Consider the following 27,590-nt stretch of genomic DNA (forward strand, 5'->3'; position numbering starts at 1 on the left):
CTCGTGACTGTCGGGACCCCAGTGGTTGGAGCCCCACTGATCAGACACTTATCTTCTATCCTAGGATAGGGGATAAGTTGTTATAATACGAAAACCCCCAAAGGAAAACCGATAGCGTGGGAGGATTTGCTCGTCTTTAAATATCTGCTGATTATGAGGAAATGTGTCATCAGAAAAGTAGCTGTTTAAAATATATAATATAATAATATAATAAATGTTATGTTAAGCATATTTTTAAGATTTTTTTATTTATTTTTTAACTTTCCATGCCACTATATATTAAAAACACTCTGATCCCCATCCAGTATAATAATAGGCTTACGATGACCGCTAGCACCTATATATAGATAGCACACGATCCGCCATTGACAGCGGGTGATAGTCACAGCTCACCTCCTCCCCCTCCCTGCACAGTGACTTCTGCACATGTCACAGAGCATGCCCACAAAGATGTATGAGTCCCCTCCGGATTATATATTCCTGTGGTCCATGTGGCCACTATAGGGGACATTCACATGGCAGTTTATGCTGCTGGAATTTTGGTGCAGACTTCATGCCAAAATTCCTGCCGTAGCCACATGCATAAAGGGACACGTTCCTTCTTTGCATGGTGTCCGAATAGACAGTGCTGGAAGCCACAGTGGGTGTTTGCTCGCGGTTTAGCTCCATTCAATGGAGCTAAGCCGCGAGCAGATCTGTGGCAATCAAAATGAACAACAGCATCAAAATCCGGCATGTGGACGTACCCATAAAGTAAATCTCTGTGTGGTGTAGCTGCACAGACAAGATGGATTCCCACGAAAGCAGGTACAGAAAATAGAATACAAAATACAATAAAAATATGATAAAAACAGCTTAGAAAAAAGGAATATGTATCAATATCTGGTTGTAATTAGTAAAAAAAAATGGATATTGCTGATTCCTTTTAATCAAAACTTAAGAATTTCCAGTAAGTTAGAGAAATAAATAAAAAAAATTTGTGTAAGAGCCTGGCCTGATGTTTTTTTGTTTCTTGCAGGTAAGTTATAAGAAGAAAAATGCACAGGAGATCCACAAATACACTGAAGTGATGAACAGACCAGACATACGGAAGGCTACAGAGATCTCCAAGATCATAAGCAATGTAATCTATCTATCTATCTATTTATATCATATCTATCTATTATCTATCTATCCCTTATCTATCTATCTATCTATCTATCTATCTCATATCTATCTATCTATCTCTCTATCTACTATCTATCTATCTATCTATCTATCTATCTATCTATCTATCTATCTCATATCTATCTCATATCTATCTCCTATCTATCTATCTATCTATCTATCTATCTATCTATCTACTTTAGGGATTGGAGTAGTTTTGTTCACATCTGTATTGACTTTTCCATTATTCTGTTCAGTCAGAGAAATGGAAAAATCTAAAAATTCACTTTGTTTAAATGGGTGATTTTGAGCATCAGTTATGCAGTTGGTGTCCGCTCCTTTAGGTTTCTGCAATTTTTTGCATAGGAAAAAGTCTTCTCTGAGGACTTTTTGTTCTGCCAAAAATAACGGGTACCTGACAGAATAAGGGCTCATGCACACGACCGTTGTTGTTTTGCGTTTTTTTTTTCTTCTCTGATTTAAATCTTCTGTTCCGTTATTGCACAAAACATATCCGTATGGTTTCCGTATTTGATCCATTTTTTGCAAATTGTATATGGAAACAGTGACTTATTAATCACCAAACACCTGAGCAATATGGGCTGGACATAGCATTTCTACAGTATGGATCCGCAAAATACGGATGTGTTCCGTGTGCGTTCCGTATTTTCTGCGGACCCATTGACTTGAATGGAGCCTCGGACCGTGATTTGTGGATAATAATAGTACATGCACTACTTTTTGGAGGAACGGAAAAACGGAATGCACACAGAGTACCTTCCATTGCTTTTGTGGACCTATTGAAGTGAATGGTTCCACATACTGTCCGCAAAAAGAACGGAAGCAGAAAGAAATACATTCGTGTGCATGAGCCCTAAAGCTTTCATTTTTTTTTTACATTATAGTCATATGTTATGGATGACGGATAGAAACAGAAGGTGTTCCTTTTCTATCCATCGTTGAATCTGCTTAATGCATTGCTTTTATAGCTTTCTTTGCTCTTTTTATTTTTCTGTTCCTCTAATGCAGATGTGAACAAGCCCCTTGCAGGATTCCCTTAAGGCAGGCATGTCCAAACTGCGGCCCTCCAGCTGTTGCAAAACTACAACTCCCAGCATGCTCTAATAGCTGTAAGCTATCCAGGCATGCTGGGAGTTGTAGTTTTGGAACAGCTGGAGGGCCGCAGTTTGGACATGCCTGCCTTAGGGCTCATGCACACGAACATAATATTTTTTCCCTCATCCGCATTTTGTGTGGGTTGGATGTGGACCCATTCACTTCAGTGGGGCCAAAAAAAGTTGCGGACAGCACACTGTGGGCTGTCCACCTCCGTATGTCCGTTCCGTTTTACGGACGAGGATAGGGTTGTTCTGTAGAGGCCAGGACTTTCCGTTCCACAAAATGCGGATCTGCAGTTTGCAGACCGCTAAACAGACTATGGTTGTGTGCATGAGCCCTTAGAGGGAGAGGGAATCGCTGTTTATGATTTGAAATTTGACTGGATTTATGGTTGATACAATTGTATCACAAGAGGCTTGTTGCCCAGCAACAATAATGTGTAACAATTGACAGTGCTGGCTAATAATACAACATATGTTCAGATATTAATAATGGTCATATGAGATTGGCAAATCATTTCAATCTTCATCTATCTTCATTTTTCTGATACAGAGCTAAAAATTTCCTACTTCCCTTCACATAGCCAAATAGTTACCGTGAAGGGGTTATTTTTTTTTATTCCCAGGGAAGTAGACAGACTTATAAAAGAAATGATAACGTTTAGCATCTGATGAAGGTCCCTCCATTTTTGTAGTCTTTATTTTGTAATTCTGTCTGCTCTGCTGAGATTTTTTAAAATTCAAAGACAAGCCCTTTAAATGAAAAAAAAAAAAAAAAAAAAAAAAAGCCTGCTCATCATATTTTGGGGGTTGTCTCATGAGGGTAATCCCTTTTTAAAATGAAGGCTGCTGTAACCCTTGCCAGTCAACTGTTATCCCTGGGGGAGCTGTGACCAGACACACAGTTGCCCCTATGGCACTACATGCCAGGCATTTTAAAGAATGACCGTTCTGGGAACCCTCTTTATGATGTCCATGGGCTGTAATAGGACATTTAATGAGGAGTTGTCATGGTCAGACAGGCCTTATTATAACGTCATTCAGCATGAAAAACGGACTTTCTGTTACAATAATTCTCCTGCCGTGAGATATTATCTTTACTTCATTATAATGGTGCCCCCTGGTGTTTATATCTGTATGGTCATGTGCAAATCCACCTACTTAGGTGGTTGCACATGCTCAGTTCAATCCTTCCAGTTATTGTTAGAATCTGTGACAGCTGCAGCAGAAAGGACATGAAACCTGAGCTGTTATATGGAGAGAGCTGCATGATAAAGGACATGCCCCTTGAGCTGTGATAGAAAGGACACACCCCCTTAGAAAGGACATGTCTACTGAGCTGCTGCAGAAAAGGCACACCCCAGAGACAGGACACGCCCCCTGAGCTGTCAGCTTGAAATAAATGTAGCAGTTAGCAATTAGAGCAATACATGGGGAGATCTCTGGTTTCATGTGAGGTAAAGGGCTGGTTCTAGTTTTGTTAGGAAAGATTGTCATTTACTATATGATTTTTTTTTATTTTTTTTATTTTTTATTAATGAGAGCTATATAAGTCTGTTGTAAGCTCTCTACTAGCGGAAGCTGTAGGCAGCAAGAATATTATCACGTATCTCGAGTAGTAACATTGTGGGAGTTGGAGCTCTGTAGGCAAGTCTGGTATACATTCGTAGATGAAATGTTTTTGTGCCCCTTTTCTGACATATTTTCTGAAACATTTGGGGTCATTTATTTAGATTTTTTTTTTAAACGCTGGTCTTAATTCCCCTCTGCTAGGGCTTAATGCTCCCCGGATGGACCCCAACAGCCTTAAATCTACCCCAGCTCTCTTTCCATCGTAGATTTAGATAATTTTCTATGCAAAAAACTTACATAGAAAATGCTAAATGAGACCGGTCTGCCTCTTCCCCGCCCGCCCCATGTCTTTTTTTTTTTTTTTTTCTTTTAGAACTGGCGTACATGGTGTGGAAGGGGAAGAAGTCGCAGATTTTTCAGCAAATCACCTTTGCGATAAAATGTGCACCAAATATACACCAAAGCGTGGCGTCACTTTGGTCATAAATGACCCCCATTGTGTCTTTACATCTGTAGGACACCTTTATTAACCATGTGCACTATGAAATTAGAGCCATTTGCAAATTACAACTTTTTGAAAATGTCACAAAATTTTTAGGCAGTATCGCTCCAGTGGGTGGTTGGTGTAAGAATGGACATAGTTAAAGATTTAAAACATAATGCGACATATGTCACAAAAAACTGCCCCCCTGTCAAAGCTGACATCAAAAATACCAGACATGAAAAATTCATCCCTTTGTCTTTGCTACCAGTTTTTAGAAATTGTTCGAGCCACGTTGGCCCACACTTACTACCGTGAATGCACCTAGAAATTGTCGTAAATTGTTGAAAAGGGGTGTGGTCTAAGATGCAACATTTTGGGTCAAAATTCTACACAGCGTTTGTGATAAGTTACCCCATAAGTTTACTGTGTCTTCAAAATTAGTAAATCTGACCCATTGTCTATGAAAATTTGGACAAATGGTGCTCAGTTGTTGGTTCTAAGTGAATCTTTACGAGAAGAAATTAGAACATGTTTTCTGTCGCTTATAAAACTGTATGTCCGGTATAGTGTTGGTTTCCTTCTGAAGATTTGCTACAACCTATTGAAATGCTCCACATCTGTCCCGTATTTGATATAGGTGGATTATAAAAAAGCCAAAGGTGACCTGAGTAAAGAATCCATGGTCTTGGGAAGACCAGATTTCGAACATGCAAAAGAAATGTCAAAGATCACCAGTCAGGTAAATCCTCCACATTATGTAACTAGGTCGTGGGGTTCAGAGTTGCAAATAGTTTATTAAAAAGTTGGTGGCAGGTCAGCAGGTTGGCCGCCTTAAGGCTCTGTCCACATGTCTGCTTTCTGTTGCTTTTTGATGGCAAGACTAGCGTAGGCTGCTGACCGGATGGTGATCTTATGGATCCTATTAGGTCAATGAGATCCATCTGGATTTGTTAGAATTTCCATAGAGGTAGATTGTAAGGCTACTTTCACACTTGCGGCAGAGTGATCCGGCAAGCAGTTCCGTCGCCGGAACTGCCTGCTGGATCCGGCAATCTGCATGCAAACGGACAGCATTTGTGGAGGGATCTGGATGCAGATCCGTCTCACAAATGTATTGCAAGAACGGATCCATTTCTATATTTTTTCACATTTTTACTGGTCTGCAGAATTCTGGTATTTTTAATGCCAAATCCGGCACTAATACATTTCAATGTAAATTAATGGTGGATCCAGCATTCCGGCAACTGATCCAGAATTTTGGACGGAGATAAAACCGCAGCACGCTGCGTTATTATCTCCGTCCTGAAAAGGCAAAAAGACTGAGCTGAAGACATCCTGATGCATCCTGAATGGATTGCTCTCCATTCAGAATGCATTAGGATAAAATGGATCAGTTCTTTTCTGGTATTGAGCCCCTAGGACGGAACTCGGCGCCAGAAGAGAAAAACGCTAGTGTGAAAGTACCTTAAACATAATGCCATTTAAAGGGGTATTCCCATCTCAGACAATGACCATTGTCTGATAGGTGCAGATTCCACCGCTGGGACCCGCACCTACAACGAGAACGAAGCGGGAAGCGCTGTGGCTGGAGGACCCCAGATTTTCCGGGGTCCGTCCACCACCAAGTGCTACTCCCATAGAAGTGAATGGGAGCGCACTGCGCATGTGCAGCCCATGATCCAATTCATTTCTATGGGGCAATATTTTCGTCAGCCCCATAGAAATGAATGGAGGGCTGCTGCGCATGCGCAGTGCACCCTCCGTTTATTTCCCCGCTCTGTTCTCGTTGTAGGTGCAGGTCCCAGCGGTGGGACCCGCACCTATCAGACAATGGGGGCATATCCTAGCGATATGCCCCCATTGTCTGAGATGGGAAAACCCCTGGGGTAAGGTCATTTACAGAATCCACACAAATGTTTTTCTTTCAGGTGAAATACAAGGAACATTTCAAGGAAATGAAGGGTAAGAACCATTGCTACAACCCCCTGGACAGCGCTGTCTTCAGGAGTGCCCAAGCTGCAACAGACTTGGCGAGTGATGTACGTATGCTGATTTATGTATAATATATATGTATGCAGGTGGTATATGTATGTATTTTTTTTAGATGAGTGAATCGAAGTTGATGAAGTGGAATTTGATCTGAATTTCAGGAAAAATTTGATTCGCACCAAATCCGAATTTCCTCACGCTTCATGGTAACGAATCAATTTTTTTTCATAAAATGGCTGCTGCACATGTAAGGACATGGAGCAAAGAACTCTGGGAACGAGGGATCACCCATAATGCCATGCATGCAGCCAATCAGCAGCCAGCCAGCCCTGTGATGTCACAGCCCTATAAATAGCCTCAGCCATCTTGGATTCAGCCATCTTCCAGTGTACTTAGTGCAGGGAGAGACGTCAGCAGGCACTAGGGACAGTGGTAGAATTTTTTTTTAAACTTTTATTTTGCTGTATGTATAGAAGTTCAGGGAAAGGAAAGGGAGGAATCATTTCACAGTATTGAAGCAGAACAGGGTTCAGTAGGGGAGTTTACAGCCTGGGTTATAGGAACAATCCTATTACACCTTGCTGCACTGACTGGGGATCCAAATTGCCATTATACAGCTCTGTAATTCCAGCAAACCGTTCTTGTTATTGGGGTGCAAGTGCTGTTTGATACAGCCATTAACAGTGTTTATTACAAGAGAATATTTATATGTCTTATTTGTCCTTGTGCGGTGCAGTTATTTGTTTTGAAGCATTTTTAAAGCATTGGGCCACTCTGTGGTCTCCTCATGCTGCTTCCACCTCACCACTATGTCATAGGGCCACTCTGTGGACTTCTCATGCTGTTCCCACCCTCCCCACTTCATGACTGGGCCACTATTTTGCCTTTCGGCCTGGCTGACATCATCATTTATTTGACCCTTATTCTGATATGTCAGAAGGAAGGAAAAATGAGACGCACAACGGATCCTGTCTATGTCACAGCTGTGAGGCCTGCATGACATGGTCCCTATTTTGCATCAGAATTGGCTTATGATTTGGTAGCCAAAAGCAGGAGTGGGTACAAAACACAGAAGACATGCAAATATTCTATTCATGTGTCATCTCTGTTTTGGATCCACTCCTGTTTTTTTGGCTTTAGCAATACTGATGGATTGCTGACCAAATGCTGACTGAGTGAAGGCGGATGCTCCACAGACAGAATCCGTTTTTTGGGGGTTATTGTCCTGACGGATCAGAGGAACGGCAAAATAATCAGTGACGTCAACACAAACTTACTGCTGACACCCTCTCCACTCTGTCGGGGGGCTCTACTTGTATATGCGTTTAATAGAACAGGTTCTGTAGACATCTATGTGGAATCGGCTGACGACGGTGTAAAAGGAGTGCGCTCTTTCATGCTATAGTAGGATGTTGGGCCTCTGCACGGTTCCTTATACCTGGAGCTTACATCGATCTGTAAGGCTGAGTTCACACTTGTTATTTGGTCAGTTTTGGCCCCGTGACCATCCAAAGGAGTGAAGTGTGCAATGATTCTAAGAGTGACTCCTGTCATCTGCATGTCATACTGACTCACATTATTATTTCACTACCACAGCAGACTCCCTATGTGTGTAACTGCAAGGCACAGTGTTCTACACCATTATACAGGCTCTCTGCAGCCAGGAAATAGCTGTTTTTAACGCAATTTGTCACAAATAAATTCGGATCAAACCAAATTTTTTCGGAAAATTCAGCAAACCGGACGAATTGAATTTTTTAAAAATTCGCTCATCTCTAGTATTTATGTATGTGTTGTATGTATGTATTATATGTATGCATGTATGTATTTCTGTATGATATATATAAAATGGGGATTCGCTCTGGTAGACAGAGTATGCGGACGCAGTACAGAGGCAAATTACCAGTTCTTAAATCAAACGTCTGTGTTTATTCACATATAAGACAAAAACAAAACGTCACTTTGCAGTCTTGGTGTTAGTTCACACACAATGGAAAGTCCACATAGCAAAAATCACTTTGTTGGCAGTTCTACCTCCAGCAGTCCATAGCAGGCTTTTAGGGGGCCTGCTTCCCCTACACACGGGTCTCAGCCCTCCAGCACGGCACAAGCCTCAGATCCCAGCACAGAGACCTTGCTGCTCAGCCCAGCTGCCTCTTTTAAGGACAGCCAGGTGCTGCCAAAACCCGGACTGGCAATTAAAATCCAGTCCGGTATTTGACCCCTCCTGGCTGCAAATAAGCTCAGCAGCACACGCTGGGAGGAAAATACCTGTTTTCCCAAACCATACCCCTCACTGTGTCACTATATTTATATGTACACAGTGGATATAAAAAGTCTACACACCCCTGTTAAAATGTCAGGTTTCTGTGATGTAAAAAAATGAGACAAAGATAAATCATTTCAGAACTTTTTCTACCTTTTAATGTCACCTATAAACTGTATAATTCAATTGAAAAACAAACGGAAATCTTTTAGGTGGAGGGAAGAAAACAAAAAAAACAAAAAAATTATGTGGTTGCATAGAGCCAGAAGCAATGCAGTGTATGGAGCTGGCGGCAGACAGCTCTATACATGGTGTAGTGGCCGTGTCGGTGTACTGCAGCTCAGCTACTATGCATGTGAATGGGAGCTGAGTTTCAGTATGCTGAAAACTACAGAGTGTATGGAGCCTTCAAATTCAGCTCCGTTAGTTTCTAATGCTGTGGACTCTTGAAACAGCTGATTGGTGGGGGGACCATGGAATAGAGTCAATATCAGTAATCATAGGTCGTAGAACCTTGTCAGACGCTCTAAGATAAATATCTCCTCCTCACACAACCACGTTGAAATCCCCGGCAAGCAGTGGTGGTGTCTGAGGACAAGGTAGTAGTAGAGAGGTGAAGATATCACTATTCTCTCCATTTGGGCCGTATATATTATATAAAACTGACATGTCTTGCCAGAGTGCCCACCAGAGCGTGCAGACCTTCCCCTTGGTATCTTCTGTGTGGGCTTTCAAGTTGTATTCTAAGTGGTTAGAATGTTTGGTCTGCACCAGTGATGGCCAGTTCGCAGTGTTCGCCAACGAACACATGCGAGCTGCCATCTTAACTCACAAGTCCGGCGATGCACAGGTAAGTCCTTACTTGTGCCTGTGCCGGGAGCCGGTCTGAAACACATGCAGTCACCGGGAGCAGGCAGTTCTGAGAACAGCCGCCGGGGGCCTTCATCGGGCTGTTCTCGGAACTGCCTGCTCCCGGTGACCGCATTTGTTTCAGACCGGCTCCCGGCACAGGGTAAGGACTTACCTGTGCATCACCGGACTTGTACTGCGAACTGGCCATCACTGGTCTGTACCCGATCAACATTTTTTGAGGATTGTATGCGGACCCATTCATTTCAATGCGACCGCAAAAGATGCGGACAGCACACTGTCCTTTCTGTGGCCAGGCCAAAAAGATATAACATGCCCTATTCTTGTACGTTTTGCGGAGAAGTACAGTAGAGGACTTTTCTATTGAAGTGTAAAAGAAGATAGGAGCATGCACATGGCTGGCATCTGTGTTTTTCGGATCCGCAGATTGTGAACCGAAAAATGGATACAGTCGTGTGAGTGTGCCCTAAATGGAATCAGAACCCCAGCCTTCCTGTTAGCAGCAGCAGAGCCTATCACCTCTCACACCCAAAAGGTTCTCATCCTGTGGAAATCGGTGCTCTCAAGATAGATCTCCTGTAGAATAGCTACGTCTGTTGGCAATGGCGGAGTACTAGGGCTCCTTTCTGGGGAGAGAGCGTACTTTCATGATAAGAGGGTTGTTGGCAGGGTGGGCTGTTGCTGGGTATGGAGCGGGCAGAGATTAGGTAAATTCAGGTGTGGGCGACTGGTGGGAAACCAGGTGTCAGAAGGTGGTTTGTTGATCCATAAAAAAGAGTGGAAGGCAACACAAAAAATAGGGAATAAGAACATCGTCGAGATAGCATCCATTTGTCAGCAGCATCGCTGTGAGGTTCAGCACTTTTACGGGACTTTACTTTTATCTGACATGTGGAGCTACGTCCCAGTGCCATCTACATATCGAAACACTATAAGAAGCTGAATACAGTTATTGCGAAGATAGCAAATATTTTCTCCACTATGTCACCTAGAACTAAGGCAAAGGAAGATGGAGAAAGAGAATAAAGAAGGAAGGGTAGCCAGTTACTCATGTCATTCCAGTTAGATCAAGTTCTCTAAGTAGTAAAGACCTGCTATTGTCCGGTGATTTGTAGAAAGGCAATGCCCGATGTAGGCTCAGTTATTTCTGATGGTGTTTCCCTGGAGACTTGGTTGGCCTTTGGTCTTTCAGGGCCTGTCCCCCAGTAGATCTCGTCGTCTGGGAGTCAAGGCTTTGCGTGGAGTTCTGCTGGTCCACGCCAGGGTCATGTGGCAGTTGAAAATCAGCGATGGCTGCTTCAGCCGATAGGGTAGGTAACCTGGAGGGTCGTTGGGTATTGCCGCTAGGTAGTAATACCATCACTGCTACCTAGGTGGTTCTGTGCACACATGACTAAAGACTTTTTTCTGCGTTTTGTGAGTTTCGCCAAATAATCGGTAAATACAAGAGCCTTGGAATCGTTCAAAGTTACTGGTGTATGTTTTCTCTTGTACACACGTGAAGTGGCTTCCTTGTCAAGTCAAGGTACTTGGCTATAACCTTTCTTGGCTGCATAGACTTGATACCAGTTAGAGATCTCCTGGAGCTTCTTTGGTCTGGCCCAGTGCAGTGTGCATACCCGACAGGGGGCCTTAAGGCCCAAAGCCTGCTTTAGGTCCACATAGCATAACTTGTGTAGGGCTGCAAGTCCGGCACCCCAACAAGACGTAGATTACTACAAAATGACCGATTCTTCAGGTTGTCAATCTTTTCTGCCACGTGGGATTGCGAATGAAGTGTGAGTGTGCCCCTGCCAAGTCATCTTCTGTGGCAGCTAAATGTTGCTTGGCTTCCCGACAGTAGTAGCGTGGACAGTTAACTCATTTTGCAGAGTTTGCAAGTTTGTGGAATGATGGTGGTCAGGGTGGACTAGATGTTGGGGGTAATTCTCTTGGCTACCCAGATGGCCAGCTTTTTGTAGTCAATCCACAGGTGTTGCATGCTTGATTTGTTATCTCCCTTGTCGTTAGAGTGAAGGGACAGCGATGCTTGTTCCTCCCTGTTTAGAGAAGGGCACCAAGGCACCATCTTGTCCTGTCGCGTGGTATGGGATATAGCTGGGAAAAGTAGCCTGAGAGTCCTCCTCTGAAGAAGTGTGATCATTCGCAACACTGAAGTCAGTGTCTCCACAAAGAGAGAAAGAGTGTTGCGTAGCTGTGGGAAAAGTTTAGTAAGATGCAGAGCATAGCGCAGGAGAAGCTCCTATCTCCCAGTGTCTACATGGCAGTGCCAAAATTGGAAGTCCCCCTAGTGATCTCTGTAAGCTGCCAGAATCGTATGATATATAGAAATATGACTAAGCAGGGGATTTGTAGTTCTGTGCCAGAGAAAAAAGTATTGCCTAATGCAGTAAGAACAAGACATTAAAGGGCTTATCCAACAGTTTAAAACTGATTCGTCCTCAGCATCTGATTGGTGAAGGTCCGACACTCAGGACCCCCATAGATCAGCTGTTTGAGAAGGCTCTAGTACTCATGTAAACGCAGAGGCCTTCTCGCTGCTTACTCTAGGCCAGTGACGTCAAGACCATCATCACGTGGCCCAGAAACAGCTCACCTGAATGGAGCTGAGGTGCTTCTAGACCACATGACCGATGGTTGTGACGTAAGCAGTGAGATGGCTGCGGCACCTATAGGAGCACCATGGCCTTCTCAAACAGCTGATCGACAGGGGTCAAACCCTCACCGATCAGATGCTGATGACCTATCCAGAGGATAGGCCATCAGTTTCAAAGAGTCAGATAGCCTATTTGAGTGCAGATGCAGGACAAGAACACGAGCAGTGTCAGCTGCACCTCTAAATAGGACCTCACAGACCAAATCCTGCACCGTCTCAATTAAATGTAAGTGACCCATTTCGAGGGTCCATTTGCGGCACTGAAGTGCACTCTCTGTAGCCTGCAAGGACAATGTCCTGTACTGTATCCAGTGCACTTTATAGTTTCCTACAAGACTGATGACTCATTTTCCATCTAGCACAAAGTGCATCTGTACTAATACGTACCTGTCCTCATGCAAACTTCTTCCTACATAATGGTAACAAATAAACCCAATCATTGCTCTTGAGATCTTGTTCTTTTTTTTATTCTATTTAGTTTATTGGAAAACTGCGGCGCCCCATAAAGAAGTCATTAAAACTCAGGCCCCAGCTACACAATCATATTATAAGTGCATGGAGAATCCATCAGAATACACATACGTTAATTACCACCGCACAGCGTGCAGCATCGGGCCTGCGGTTTCCATGACTCAGTAGACACTATTGTACTTACAGTTTGACAGGGTTTATCATTGTTTTTAATTTTTTGCGGGCAAAAACGATATTCATCATTGAAAGGAGAAACTCAATGCCTAAAAATTAGGCGTAGGCATGGTTACATTAATTTATAATATCTATTCATCTCTCAGACATTATACACTCTGGGGCACTAGTTGATGCTTTTAATGGACTTATTATTACCACTGCATGCATTTTATATCTCATGTCTCTTGATGGCTGTTGCCTCTATGTCGCGTCCCAGGTATAGGAAATGCCGAGTGGTGTAGTGTGGCCTAAATGTCTCTTTGTGTCACGTTGCTCCCACCTGGATACCACTGGACCCCAGGCTTTGGCTCCTCAGCAATAAATAGGGGGAATAATTGAGGGATTTGAAGAACTAACTTGAGTCCAGACCTTGAGATGAAGTTCAGTGGCAGCTTTACTTTGAATAAACGTTTCTCCATACAGTTTCAGGCTTTGTCTTGGTTTAGCATTAAACTGGCAGGCAAACTCAACTCTGCTGTATCTTTCTCTCGCTCTGCTGTACTGACAGGCTGGCTGTATAACTCAGCTTCTTCTGTATGCTGCACTTTTTCTCTGTAGTCTGACTCTAGGTTATGCCAGGGGACTTTCCTCCTGGCTCATGAGGCTTCAAGCTTTGGCCTCCATGGCCAACAGAGCTTAAGGTGCTCTGGCTGGTGTGGGCACATCCAGCAGAGACATGCCCCTGCACACCCTTCCCCTGTCTAGGGAAGATCTAAACTGGAACAAACTGGTCCCGACGCTTTCTTTAGGTGCAATGAGCTGGACCGTGGTACGGTTACACGGACGCCAAATTATGCAGTGGGTCAGGATATGGGTATAATAGTCTATGGTTTTGTTCATGACGCCAATTCCAGCGTGCGCAGGGTACTAACACGGGGCCCTTTAAGGTGTTGTAACTCACGTACCAGGCTAGGAATGCCAGAGTGGTGTAATGTCTCTGTATGGTAATGGCAATAGTATCAACGGTGTCTCCTACCTTGGTACGGCTGGACTCCTGGATCCTAGCTCACTTGCAATAAAATGAGTATTGTGCTAGTAGGAGTAATTGAGGGATTTTGTAGCAGTAATTGAGATCCAGACCTTTGGTAAAGTACAAACTTGTCTTTACTAGTTGCAGCTTTCATCCAAAAAAGGTACAGCAATAGTCTTTGGTCCCAGCAGGTATTAGCAATGTGTGGCAGGAATATATCTTCTGCTCCATCATGTGCCTGGAGCTTTTGCAGGAAAAGGACGTCTGCTTAGTAGCTCTGTAATGTGGCAGGAATTTGGCTTCTGCACTGACTATCTTCTGCTATCTGGGGGCTGACTTGCTGAGGAGGATTATGGCCTCTCCTGGGGTCTCTTGTCTCTACTCACAGTTATCTTCACAGGGTATAGTTCTTCCTGGAACTGGAGTGATCTGCAGCTTTCTACTTGGTTTCGTCCAGCTGAGCTGCAAAGGGGTCCATTCTGAACGGCCGTAACATTAAAACTATTCCTACCAATGATGCTGCCACCTGCTGGTAGACCTGAAACATTACAAGGAAAAAATTACATTTAAAATGGTTTTATCTGCAGAGTTGTGAATGACACAATCAAGATCACATTACATGACAATGTTAATGCTCTTAGCAGATTGTAGTGGGGTAAAAGCGTTTAGTAACCCAACTCTGGGGTGTTACATTCCCCCTTACTTTGAATCAAGCAGTCCTCGGCTTGTGCTTGGAATAAGCTCTGGGGGTACCCAAATTAATACAAAGGGCTGCCTGAACTACACATAAGACAAACATATAACGGCTACACGAGGTTCCTGCCCGCATGAGTAGGGTGTCCTATTTAACAGTTTTCCTCTCGGTATAACCAGTCAACCAAGGTCTGCACTAAGCAATCACTGCTGACTGACTTTGAAGTGTTCTGGATCCTTTAAACACCAAAGAAGACATGGAGGTGTCCTTACTCCGTAATCCCACCATGGTGTAATAAAATATTGGCAAATGGAAGGGTGGCTTTATCCTGTATTTCCTTTCCTGCACCAAAGTCTTAAAAATATGGTTTATAGCACGATCACTATGGTGACTATGGGTAGCTAAATGTGGCTCTAAGGATTGAGGCGCCATACCTTAGGCAAAGGCTCAGAAGGGGAGGTATTTAGCATCTCCATGCACTTCTAGCAATGTGACAGGAGGAGGGTATAATAATCCCTTGGAACTCCTGGAAGAAACACCTCAGGATGGGAGCAATCCTGAACAAATAACAAGCTGGAAGAAGGGGCCAAAAACTCCTGTAACCATTCCCGAAGCAGCGGGGTTACCCGTGGAGTTACTGGACCTGCCAGGACTTACCACTTGGTCCTACTTGTGCACTATGAGTAGGCCATTAGTGTTAAGCGTCTGCAGAGGTAGTCCATGTAAAGAGAACAGAGCTATAAGGCAAGACACACAAAAGTAAGGTGCTCTGGCTAAAGGCAAAAGTTAGTGCAGTTTCACAAAAAGTGCATAAATTCACATTGCGGCATCTGTAAAAGAGTCCATACAATTGGCACAAGTGCTTGAACGTTACACAACCTGTAAACTGGAAAAATATGTGCAATAATATAGCAATGGAAATCACAAAGAGCTCAGGTATACGTTTGAGTCTTTTTTTTGGGTGCAAGCTTTTTACGTTTGCAATAAACATTTTTGAAAATAGTGCAAATTTTATTAATGCGAGAGTATGCTCAAATATAGCTCGAGTCCTTTGACTTACAGTGCTTGACGTTGAATCCTCTGGAAACTTTAAAAAGTCAATTGTAATCCGCAGGAATAAGAAAAGTTAATTGTAATCCAAGGGAAATATAAAATGTCATAAAAGCAGCATATTTGTAGAACCGTAGTTCCATAAGGTTATCATGTAACCTGAGAAAGGGGGTAAAACGATGAGAACTTGGATGCAAGGGGTTAAATGATGATGGGGGGAGTACTTACAGTACATGACAATAAGGGTGAGGACAAAATAGGGCAACCTGGAAAAGAAAACATTAAAAACACTGCCAACGAGTCCGCACCCGTCAGGAACAGTCCATGACGTGGCTCCCAATAGTCCTTATTTTTTTTATGGAAGCATTGAGAGAAGGACGTCCATGTCCTCCTCACTGCTCAAGCTACTGAAGCGCATTAGGGGGGTGCTCTTGCCTCTGGTAGCTCAGAGTTGCAGCAGCAGTAGTAATAAAATGAGTGTTGTGCTAGTAGGAGTAATTGAGGGATTTGGTAGCTGTAATTGAGATCCAGACCTTTGGTAAAGTTCAAACTTGTCTTTACTAGTTGCAGCTTTCATCCAAACAAGGTACAGCAATAGTCTTTGGTCCCAGCAGGTATTGGCAATGTGTGGCAGGAATATATCTTCTGCTCTGTCATGTGCCTGGAGCTTTTGCAGGAAAAGGACGTCTGCTTAGTAGCTCTGTAATGTGGCAGGAATTTGGCTTCTGCACTGACTATCTTCTGCTATCTGGGGACTGACTTGCTGAGGAGGATTATGGCCTCTCCTGGGGTCTCTACTCACAGTTATCTTCAAAGGGTATGGTTCTTCCTGGAACTTCCTGGAACTGGAGTGAACTGCAGCTTTCTACTTGGTCTCGTCCAGCTGAGCTGCAAAGCTCAATACTGGTACTGCTTTATAGATGGGGTTTCCAATGTGCCTATGACAGGTACAGCACAATTCTCCAAAGAGGTCTGGGCACTTTTGGATGATCCAAATCCCCTGCAGCATCACAGGATCCCATTATATGATAAAAATCTCTCACTGCCTATGGATTTACACAGCCGCTATAAAACTCAATAAGACATTAGTATGCTGCCAACTCCCCCTAGTGGCCACAGCATTTATACATTTAACTCCTTAAGGGGAATGTATAAAGAATTGTAAAAAATGTGTTGGTGTAAGAGGCGCCAAAGGGGTGCATCCTGAGAGGTCTATGTGCTAGAAACTGAAATCTGTGACATCTGGAAGCTGGTGGAATTTACATCAGTTTTTTGCTGCAAGTCAGGCCGAATGCACACGGCCGTTTTTCACGGCCGTAAGCGGTCCGTGGAACCGCGGCCTGGATTCCTGCTGAGAGCAGGAGCGCACGGCGTCATTGGTTGCTATGACGCCGTGCGCTCCCTGCTGCCGCCGCAATACAGTAATACACTGGTATGATCTATACCAGTGTATTACTGTACTGTGGCGGCAGCAGGGAGCGCACGGCGTCATAGCAACCAATGACGCCGTGCGCTCCTGCTCTCAGCAGGAATCCAGGCCGCGGTTCCACGGACAGCTCACGGCCGTGAAAAACGGCCGTGTGCATTCTGCCTCATATTTAATTTGCCCGAATGTACAAGTGCCATCCCCTCTCTCCTACTTTAAGAAAATAAGAAAAAAAGTCATCCTTTTTTTCAGCAAAAGGGGACTTGCACAAAAGTTGTTAAATTTTTGGTCCCGGTTTTCTGCTATATGGGGATTGATAATTGGTTCTAATGTTCTTTCATGATTTTTGGGTACTGGGAAACCCTACTACGTTTTCCCTTCTAAAAGAAAGTAGAAAATAACTGTCGTGTCTATAATCCTTTAAAGGGGATTCCAAAAATGCACTTTTATGGCACATCCATAATGTCTACCTGATATGTGGTGCCCCACCTCGCCTATATATTCAGAGAATGACTCAAGTCTGCCAGGTGAGACTGCATTGAAGTACGCTGTGTCTGCAACATCCATAGATTTGAATAGAGAGAGCTGTGCACATGCTTGGCCACATGTCCAGGACCCTAGCTATAGGGGAAGCGACTGCTTTGGAGCCCAAACTCAGAAGGGGCCCACCCAGGAGGAAGACTGAAAGATATTTTCTCAAGACCCCCTTAATGGTATAATAAAATGACATTATATACAGAGATACTATAGGAAATGGATGGAACGGCTGCCTGGCCTCGTCTGAGAGAGTGATCTTGACTAGCCACAGAAGTGGGGATTGCACGGAAGGAGCCGGTTGCGAAGAAGATGTTGGGGGGGGGGGGGTCCCCTTTCAATAATTTGCTGTGGGCCCAGTCATTTCTAGTTTTTCCACTGCACATGTCCATTCAGTCTCCATCTGGATCCAAGAGTCTTCTCCTCTCTGGGTGGAAAGGAGGCAAGAGAATCACCTTCTCCAAGTAGGTGGGGATTCCAGACACCTATGCAAATCGTCCCCCAGTCCCCAAAACCACAGCATAAAATGACAATTAAAGAGGAGCCGTCACCTCTCCTGACATGTCTGTTTTAGTAAGTGCCTGTATAGTGCCACCATATTCCGCAGCACTTTACAATTCAGAAGGTTCATGTACAAAACAAAAGACATCACAAAATTCCAGGAGTTGCGTTTTTGATAGGACCACGCTGCTTCAGGAGATCACGGAAGGAAATTCCTTGCACCAGAACCATTCAGAAAAATTGGACATGGGAAAGCATTTAAACCACGGGAAGCCTCCCTCTCTCTTTCCTCCGAGCTTCTGTGAAAAACCAAAGGTTGTGACAATAGTAAAGCACACGAGTTGAGTTAAAAGGGTTTATTATACTCACAAACTTAGTTCCATAACAAGCAGTATACAGAAAGATAAAACACCCGACCCGGGTTTCGCTTCAAAAAGCTTTACACGGAACACCCGTTCTGATGCTACACAACTGACCGGGCAGAACAGCTTTTCCAGGGCAAACTCTGCTAGTCGTGGCCACAAATCCAGTTTGGCTGCCCAGTAGTCCAGCGGATCTTCAATGTGGGGTGGCAGAGTGCTGTCCAAGTATGCCACCACCTGCTGGTTCAGGTCCTGCTCCAGGTCTAGCTGCTGCTGGTAAGTAGTTTCTTCACTAGGCGGGTGTAGAAAGCTGCTCATCAGCGACTGTAGAGTCGAGCTGCTGCTGATGGAGCTGGAACTGCTCCTACCCTCCAACCCCACCACATCAGCCATGGCAGTGGAACGTGAGCGCAGAGAGCCCCCCCCACCCGGTCAGACCTGCGAGAGGATGGACAATGGCGCAGATAGGCAGCAGCCAACTGACTAAATAGGATGTCTCTATAATAGTTCAGTTTGTCCCTCATCTCAGCAGATGTAAAAAAGGCCCCCATTTTGGACCAGTAGCGAGGGTCCAATAAGGTGGAGAGCCGGAAGTCATTCCTCTGCCGAATGGTGACAATTCGGCTGTTACTATCCAAGCAAGTGAGCATGCAGTGGGCCATTTGCGCAAGTGACTCGGAGGGACTCCCTGCCTCCATCTCCACTGCATACTGCCACGGTGTGTCTGGGTCCTCTGCCTTGTCTTCCTCATCTGCCTCTTGCTCCTCCGGCTGCTCCTGCTCCTCCTTTCCTGTCACCTGTGTAGAAAAACCACCCATTTCGCTACACATTGCTTGTGCTCCAATGTCCTCCTCCTCCAGTTCAGCCCCCACAGGGCTCATGTGGCCGTGAGAGCTAGGCGCCACATCTCCAGTCCCCTGACCATCCAGATTTACCAGCATCTGTTCCAGGATATGAAGCAGTGGAATGACTTTGGGAAGAGTTCAGAGAAGAGCTACTAAACTAGTACATGGATTGCAGGATAAAACTTACCAGGAAAGATTAAAGGGCCTTAACATGTATAGCTTGGAAGAAAGACGAGACAGAGGGGATATGATAGAAACTTTTAAATACATAAAGGGAATCAACAAGGTAAAAGAGGAGAGAATATTTAAAAGAAGAAAAACTGCTACAAGAGGACATCGTTTTAAATTAGAGGGGCAAAGGTTTAAAAGTAATATCAGGAAGTATTACTTTACTGAGAGAGTAGTGGATGCATGGAATAGCCTTCCAGCAGAAGTGGTAGCTGCAAATACAGTGAAGGAGTTTAAGCAAGCATGGGATAGGCATAAGGCCATCCTTCATATAAGATAGGGCCAGGGGCTATCCATAGTTTTCAGTATATTGGGCAGACTAGATGGGCCAAATGGTTCTTATCTGCCGACACATTCTATGTTTCTATCCCGTAGTCCTGGTGACTGACAAATAACGTGGCCTCCTCAAAGGGCCTGAGCAATGGCATGTTTCACGCATGAGCTGCCACTGGCTGACCTTGAAGTTACACAGAGGAGTACTCCTGTCCGCTTGGATCATCAAGAAACCATGTATGGCCTTTCTCTGTTCGTATAGTCAGTCCAACATATGGAGGGTGAAATTCCAACGGGTGGAAACGTTGCATATCAGCCTATTTTGGGGGACACTGTTCTGTCGCTGCAGCTCAAGGAGGGTGTGTTTGGTGGTGGCTGAAGTACATGCAAACTTTCGCAGCAATCACAGGTGACATCGCTGTGCACATGTGGTATGCAGGAGGAACACTATGAATTGTCCCTGCAGTGGAGGCTGAGGACACGGTAACATCATCAATGGTCTCTAACTCAAGAGGTACACTCTTCAAATATATGAAATCACACAAACAAAGGAGTGCAACCACATCAATTTTTTAGAATTAAAAAATAACATTTTATTCATATCATGGTAAAACAACATATATTATAGTACATAATTATGTGTACACGGGGACAAATCACAGATGTAAATCACCTTTTCAACAGACCCATAGCACTAAATTATGCCGAGATCTACCCCCTTGCATAGTACTCTCCGGAAACTCCCAGAAAAAAAATGGATCACACTGGGGGGATCTGGATCAAGGCAAATAATTGAACTGCACGCATGCTATCTATGTGGACTTGTGCCTCACTTATACAGCTCTAATCTACAGATTTAACAAAGCCGAAAAGGTGCACTACATAACTATATTACATACCACAATGCAGGGGCTGCTGGCAAGGTGAAGTTACTGGTGGATGAGGAGGAAGAGGTGGACCTTGTCGCTGGATCAACAGTGTGAGAAGGTGGAGGCGGACGCGGCGTCATCTGGCCAAGTTGCTGGTGTGGCTGTGCAGGAACCACGTTCACCCAGTGGGCCGTAAAGGACATGTATTGTCCCTGACCGTAGTTACAGCTCCAATACGTCGGCACTGCCGTGCACTTTGGCAGACACGGAAAGGCTCAAGGACTGGCCCACCTTCTGTTCTACATATTTGTGCAGGGCTGGTACTGCCATTTTGGCAAAGAAACGACGGCTTGGGACTCTCCACCTGGGCTCGGCACAAGCCATCATTTCTCTGAAAGGTGCAGAGTCCACCACTTGGAAAGGGAGGGACTGCAGTACCAGCAACTTGGCCCAGAGCACGTTTAGCTCCTTCGCCTTAGGGTGACCACACGTGTATTGCTGTCTCTTGGCAATCGCTTCAGTGATCGATTGCTGACGAAATGAGTGACGAGGAGTAGGAGGACGAGGAGCAGGAACCTTCTGCCCACAGATTCGGCAAAGAGCCTTGTTCACCTCCTCCGGCGGCTTAACAAAAAACTGCCCGAACACTCCGCACTGACTGACTACTATGGCCGCGCTGCCTCTGTGAACCCCTGTACCACTACCTTCCTGGGCAGGTAGGCTCCTGCAAAGCGGGTGGTCTACCCTGGGCATGTTTGGCTCCCGGCCTCCCACTGCTGCCACCCTGCTGACTCCCGGCCACGCTACCGACTTGCTGGCTCCGCCGCTGCCTCATGCACAAGCTGCCACCCTCTTCTCCCGATGATGATGAAGCCCCTTTGTCACCCGGCTCCCAATTGCAATCGGCTACATTATCATCGAGTACTGTCTGCACGTCACTGATGTCCTCCTCAATGGTCTCTGAGCCAGGAGCCTGACCGCTGGAAACACCAGCTTCTGCTCCACTAATACACCACAAAAAAGGCTGTAATTTTGTCACTTCACCACACAACGGCAAATAAGCCCTTTTTTAACCACTAATACACCACAAAAAAGGCTTTAGAACCTATAACTGCACAGCTGAATGGCTAATAAGCCCTTTTTTCCCACTAATACTCCCCAAGAAATGCTTCAGAACATATAACTGCACCGCACAACGGCTAATAAGACGTACAATTATTTTCTAGTAATACACCCTGTTAATGGCTGTATCACACAGCACTTGCACCCCAATAACAAGCAAGGTTTGCTGGAATTACATAGGTATCATCTATTGCAAACCTAAAAGCAGCAGTATAAAGGGAATTTGGATCCCCAGTCAGTGCAGCAAGGTGTAATAGAATTGCTCCTATTACCCATTACAACCTCCCCTATTGGACCTGGTTCTTCTTTTATAGTGTTGAATAATTCCTCCCTATCCTTTCCCTGCACTTCTAATGATCTTTCCCTGAACTTCTATTCAGCCAAAAAAAAAAAAGTTTACAAGTCTTTCCTAGCACTGTCCCTAGCGCCTGCTGACATCTCTCCCTGCACTAAGTACACTGGAAAATGGCTGAATCCAAAATGGCTGAGGCTATTTATAGGGCTGCTGATTGGCTGCATGCATGGCATTGTGGGTGATCCCTCGTTCCCAGGGTTCTTTGCTCCATGTCCTAACATGTGCAGCAGCTATTTTAGGAAAAAATGCGATTCATTTCCAGAAATTCTGATCGAATTCCACTTCGTCAATGTCGATTCGCTCATCGTCAACGTTGATTCGCTCCTCTCTAATAATATTATTAGTTGTTATTATTATCTATATTGTAATAAAGTAACAACAAATATATGTTTCTATTTTGTTCTATGTGATGATTAATCTTGTCTTCAGCATCTTAATTCTGCTTTTCAGGTGAAGTATAAGAAAGACAGGCATATCATACATGACACCTCTGTGGACCTTCCAAACTTACTGAACCTGGAACATGCCCTGAGGGCCACCAAACTACAAAGCAATGTAAGCACATGTGGAAAATGTGATTTCTAATCCCATTATTTGCTATTATTCCTCTCTGTCTCAAAAAAGAAAATTACTAAAAGTTAGCCAACCCATTACATGGACCCTAGAGATGAGTGAATCGCTCTATTTTCAATTGAGGTTCCATTCTTTCGAATTGGTTGATCGATTCGATTCTGGTTCGAATTGATTCTACCCAAGTTGTAAGTGCTCCAATTGGCCTGAAAATTTGTGTACAACATTCTGAGGTCTCCTAGAATTTTTTTCTCTTTTGTCTCTCGCTTTTTTAAATTCTTTGATTTCTCTCTCACCAAAATTTGCATCAACCAGATCACCAAAAATTGGGATTTGTATACACCTTCAATTTTTAAACAATTTCAGTTGAATCCGATTAGTTTAGAATTAATTTGCTCACCTCGAATGGACCCCGAAATGGTGCTACTGAAAAAAAGCCCTCTAAGCCGACGGGAACGTATAAAAGTTATGGTTATGGGAATGTGTCAGGAAAAAAGAAAAAAATTTCTGCCATAATTTTTGGCAGTATAATACCACCTTACTAGAGAATTGTTATGTGAAGATTACGAAAAATTTACCCATTTACATTTTCTAGAGGTGAACTTATACTTTAAAGGGGTTTTCAGGCCCACAACGGAAATGGTCCTAATCTGTGCCCCACTGAAAAAAAAGGAAAGACTAGGAATTGGTTTGGTTCCATGATTGCTGCAGTTAATTGCTGGCCTCAGCAGTCACATATAATCACAGAACCAAGCCATCTTCTGGTTCTACAGGGACTGGATGTGGCTGGGAACAGGACGGCAGCACAGGTATAACATGTTAGTGGTTTTGTTTTATAATGGGGCACAAGTTAGGACCATTGGGATTGTTGGCTCCTAGGCCAGGCAACCCCATTCAGATATATCAGTTGAGCTATGGTTCTTGCCAAGCGTCTGGAAACATTGTCCTCTTGCCCTCATTTTTATGGTGAACTGCCACGGCAATGTGATTTTAATGACCTTCACCTGTGATTGCTGCGAAGCGGTGGCAATTAGTATTATAACCTCATGTGGTTTTTGCCACGTGGTAAGAACCTAAAGTCTAATATACATGTGCCTTGTCTTTTAGACCGTCTATAAGAAACAATTTGAGGAAAGTAAAGGAAATTACAATTTTTCTTTGGATACAGCAGAACAGAACCACCATAAGGAGAACGCTGTACTGCAAAGTCAGGTAACCACAATCCTCTCTTAAAGGGCACATTCGGACGACCGTGCCGTCTTTTGTGGTCTGCACATTGCACATCCGTAAAACACCGATGCCACCCATGTGCCTTCTGCAAAAGCTGAGGTCTTCAGATTGTAAGCTCGTATTTTTATAAAAATGCCTTTATTTTTACTTGGATATATGTTGTATTTCCTACCTGTGTGTCAGCGCCCCGAAGCAAAATTTTGATGAACCCCACCACCTGACAGGAAGATGGAACAGCCGTAACTTTAATGAAAGTGGGAATATTAGTGCCACATATTACAGAACCCACATAGTACTGCTAGATACTGTAGCAGTAGTAGTGTTAGTCCCTATAGAAAAGGTGCAATGTTCTTGCCCCTGAGCGTGCCTCAACCTCGTGGCAGCTGCTATGGCTACTACGACTATAGTTACACCCATGTTCTATGTTGATGCTATGCTATTTTGGAACAGAGTTGTCCCAAAAATTTCTAGGACTAAAACTAGGGCTGAACTTGTATATAGCTCAGATTACTGAACTAAGGGCATTTTTGTCCAGAGTTAGGCCTCTTTCACACGGGCGTCCCGTATTTGCTCCGGATGCGTTGCGTGTGTGCAATGAGCTGGACCGGGGTATGCACTCTGACACCTTATTATGCGATGGCTGGATCAGGTGTAGGTGATAGTTTATAGTTTTGTTTGTGACGCCAATTGCAGCGTGCACAGGGTACAAAATCACAGGGCCCTCCAAGGTGTTATAACTCACGCCCCAGGTTAGGAATGCCAAAGTGGTGTAATGTCTCTGTATGGTGGTGATAATGGTGTCAACGGTGTCTCCTACCTGGGTACGGCTGGACTTCTGGGTCCTGGCTCACTTGCAATAAATTGAGTGTAGTGCTAGTAGGAGTAGTAGAGGAATTTGCAGCAGAAATTGAGATCCAGACTTTGGGTAAAGTTCAAACTTGTCTTTACTGAGAGTAGCTTTCATCCAAGCATGATACAGCTTTAGTCTTAGGTCCGAGCAGGTATTGGCAATGGTTGGCAGGAATTTATCTTCTTCTCTTTCATGTACCTGGAGCTTTGCAGGAAAGGACGTCTGTTTGTAGCTTTAAACTGTGGCAGGAATTTGGCTTCTGTGCTTTGTCTTCTGCTGTATGGGGACTGACTAGCTGAGGAGGAATATGGCTTCTCCTGGGTCTCTGGACTTTACTCACAGCTATTGTCTCAGGGTATGCTTCTTCCTGGAACTGGAGTTGTCTGCTTGCTTCTTCCAGCTGAGGCTGCAGGGCTCAGGCTAGGGATGATGATCAATTGTCTCAGCTGAGACAAGATCCTGGCTTGGATCCCTATAACTCAGGGAGCTCCTAACCTGCACACCCTACCTCTAGCAGGGGGTGGGCTACACGAACTCTAACTTTCTTCCCTCCCCATGAGGCAGGATATGGGAATAATCCACTCTGCTCACAGAGGGGGGAGCTAAACTGGAATGTACTATTCCAGCCTAAAAACACTAAACTAAAACTAAGTCCTTGCTAACAGATTGCTGCCACCTTCTGGTGAACATAGAAATTACAGCAATATACATTTAACAAGGCTTTCAATGCACATTTGTGAGAATATTACGTGAAATTACACAAGATGACAAGGTAAATGCTCTTAACAGGTTGTAGCTGGGTAGAAGAGTTTAGTAGCACAACTCTGGGGTGTTACATGTGCATTGCGGAAAAACTGCGTGAGTGGGCATTCAATTGCAGTCAGTTTTGACTGCGATTGCTTTCCGATGTTCAGTTTTTTCCACGCGAGTGCAATGCCTTTTGCACGCGCGTAAGAAAAAACTGAATGTGGTACCCAGACCCGAACCCAGACTTCTTCACTGAAGTTCGGGTTTGGGTTAGGTGTTTTATTCATTTTATTATTTTCCCTTATAACATGGTTTTAAAGGAAAATAATAGCATTCTTAATACAGAATGCTTAGTAAAATGTGCCTTGAGGGTTTAAAAAATATATATATTAACTCACCTCATCCACTTGTTCGCGTAGCCGGCATTGTCTTCTTTCTTCTTCTTTCACGACCTGCAAATGAACCTTTGATGACGTAATAACGCTCACCACGTGGTGAGCGCGGTGACGTCAGCGCACGTCCTGCTGAATGAAGATAGAAGATCCTTCTATCTTCATTTAGCAGGACCTGCGCTGAAATCATCAAAGGTCCTTTTGCATTTCCTGCTTGCAGATGCTTGCGATTTTCATGCAGACCCATTCATTTCTATGGGACTTGTGTTGCGTGAAAAACGCAGAATATAGAACAAGCTGCGATTTTCACGCAACGCACAAGTGATGTGTGAAAATCACCGCTCATGTGCACAGCCCCATTGAAGCGAATGGGTCCGGATTTAGTGCGGGTGCAATGTGTTCACCTCACGCATTGCACCTGCGCGGAATCCTCGCCCGTGTGAAAGGGGACTTAAAGAGGACCTCTCCCCTCTCCTAACATGTCTGTTTTAGTAACTACTTGCATTCCCCATGTAATAACATCTATTAGCATCTATTCTTATGACTCTATGATGTGCCATTCCGTTATTTTTCTGCTAGAATTTAGGTCCAGATAAGTGTTACCAGTTGGGGGCGCATCCCTGCACAGATTGACAGCAATGATTGGTTAGTCTCAGACTGTGCAGGAACACCCCCAAATGGTAACACCCTTCTGTACCTTCATTGCAAACTGCTAGTAATTCATTCATAACTTCTAGCGGGAATAATAAAGGAATGGCCCAACACAGAGTCATGAGAATAGCTGCTCCAGAATGGTCATCATATGGGGAATGCAAGTATTTATTAAACCAGACATCAGGAGAGGTGAAAGGTCCTCTTTAAGGGCAGTTGGAAAGAGCATCATTCACTCTGGAGGACCTGTCCTGTCCGGTCTTACACAGACAACCAATTGATCCGATGGACAGTGTGTAATGCTTATTGTCCCCTGTGGTGGCGCTGCAGCAAAATTGAACACTTTTCCCATCAAATCCAAGTGTAGGAAAATTTGTGATCCTCTTATTCAAGGATCGAGAAACCCATCTAAGAAGTAGAGATTGTCCACAGCAAAGAACCCCTTTAACTGGATGCATTCCGATATTTTTTGCATTTTTTGCATTAATTTAGCCATCTATACAGTATATTGTATTATTTTATGTAACTCTACAGGTGAAATACAGAGAGGAGTATGAAAAATCAAAGGGGAGGTCCATGCTTGAGTTTGTGGATACTCCGTCGTACAACGTTTCAAAGGAGGCTCAAACATTTCAGAGTGAGGTAGGTAGAATGGTCACAGTGGAAATGGGAATTGTGCATACTAAGAAATCTCTGGCGACTGTGAAGATTTCAATGTAACCTTCCCTGATAACTGGATAGCTAGCATCGCTAAGTATCTCATGCTCGATACTATAGTCTATCATCTTAAAGGGGTTGTGTAAGATTAGAAAAACATGGTTGCTTGTTTCCAGAAACGGCCTCACACCTGCCCATGCGCAGTGTCTGGAACTGCAGCTCAGCTTCATTGAAGTGATTTGGATCTCAGCTGCAATACTAGACTCAACCTCTGGACAGGTGTGGCACTATTTTTAGAAGAAAGCAGGCATGTCTTTCTAATCTCATACTAACCTTTAAAAGAAGACTTTCAGCAGGTTTGAACATGCTATGCTGGCTGCAGACATATGCAGGGGCTGGGGAGAACAGGACAAGCATACTATTCTCATCAGAAGTAGTATGAATGTGAAGTTTTATTCTGCCAAATTCTGCTACTG

At 44.2% G+C, this 27,590-nt stretch overlaps 1 protein-coding gene across 1 annotated transcript in view; it reads left to right on the forward strand.

The window, feature by feature from the left end:
* Positions 1 to 27,590, forward strand: part of LOC122923277 (nebulette-like) — a gene marked incomplete at its 5' end in the record, with an annotated part of 89,788 nt that overhangs the window by 20,551 nt on the left and 41,647 nt on the right. Inside the window, 6 exons of the mRNA XM_044274061.1 lie at positions 1,019 to 1,123; positions 4,958 to 5,059; positions 6,249 to 6,359; positions 22,468 to 22,572; positions 23,695 to 23,799; positions 26,992 to 27,099. Coding sequence (XP_044129996.1) covers positions 1,019 to 1,123; positions 4,958 to 5,059; positions 6,249 to 6,359; positions 22,468 to 22,572; positions 23,695 to 23,799; positions 26,992 to 27,099 — 636 coding nt within the window. The remainder of the gene's footprint in view (positions 1 to 1,018; positions 1,124 to 4,957; positions 5,060 to 6,248; positions 6,360 to 22,467; positions 22,573 to 23,694; positions 23,800 to 26,991; positions 27,100 to 27,590) is intronic.

This window comes from Bufo gargarizans, unplaced genomic scaffold, assembly GCF_014858855.1.
Source record: "Bufo gargarizans isolate SCDJY-AF-19 unplaced genomic scaffold, ASM1485885v1 original_scaffold_1430_pilon, whole genome shotgun sequence".
NCBI classification, from domain to species: Eukaryota; Metazoa; Chordata; class Amphibia; order Anura; family Bufonidae; genus Bufo; species Bufo gargarizans.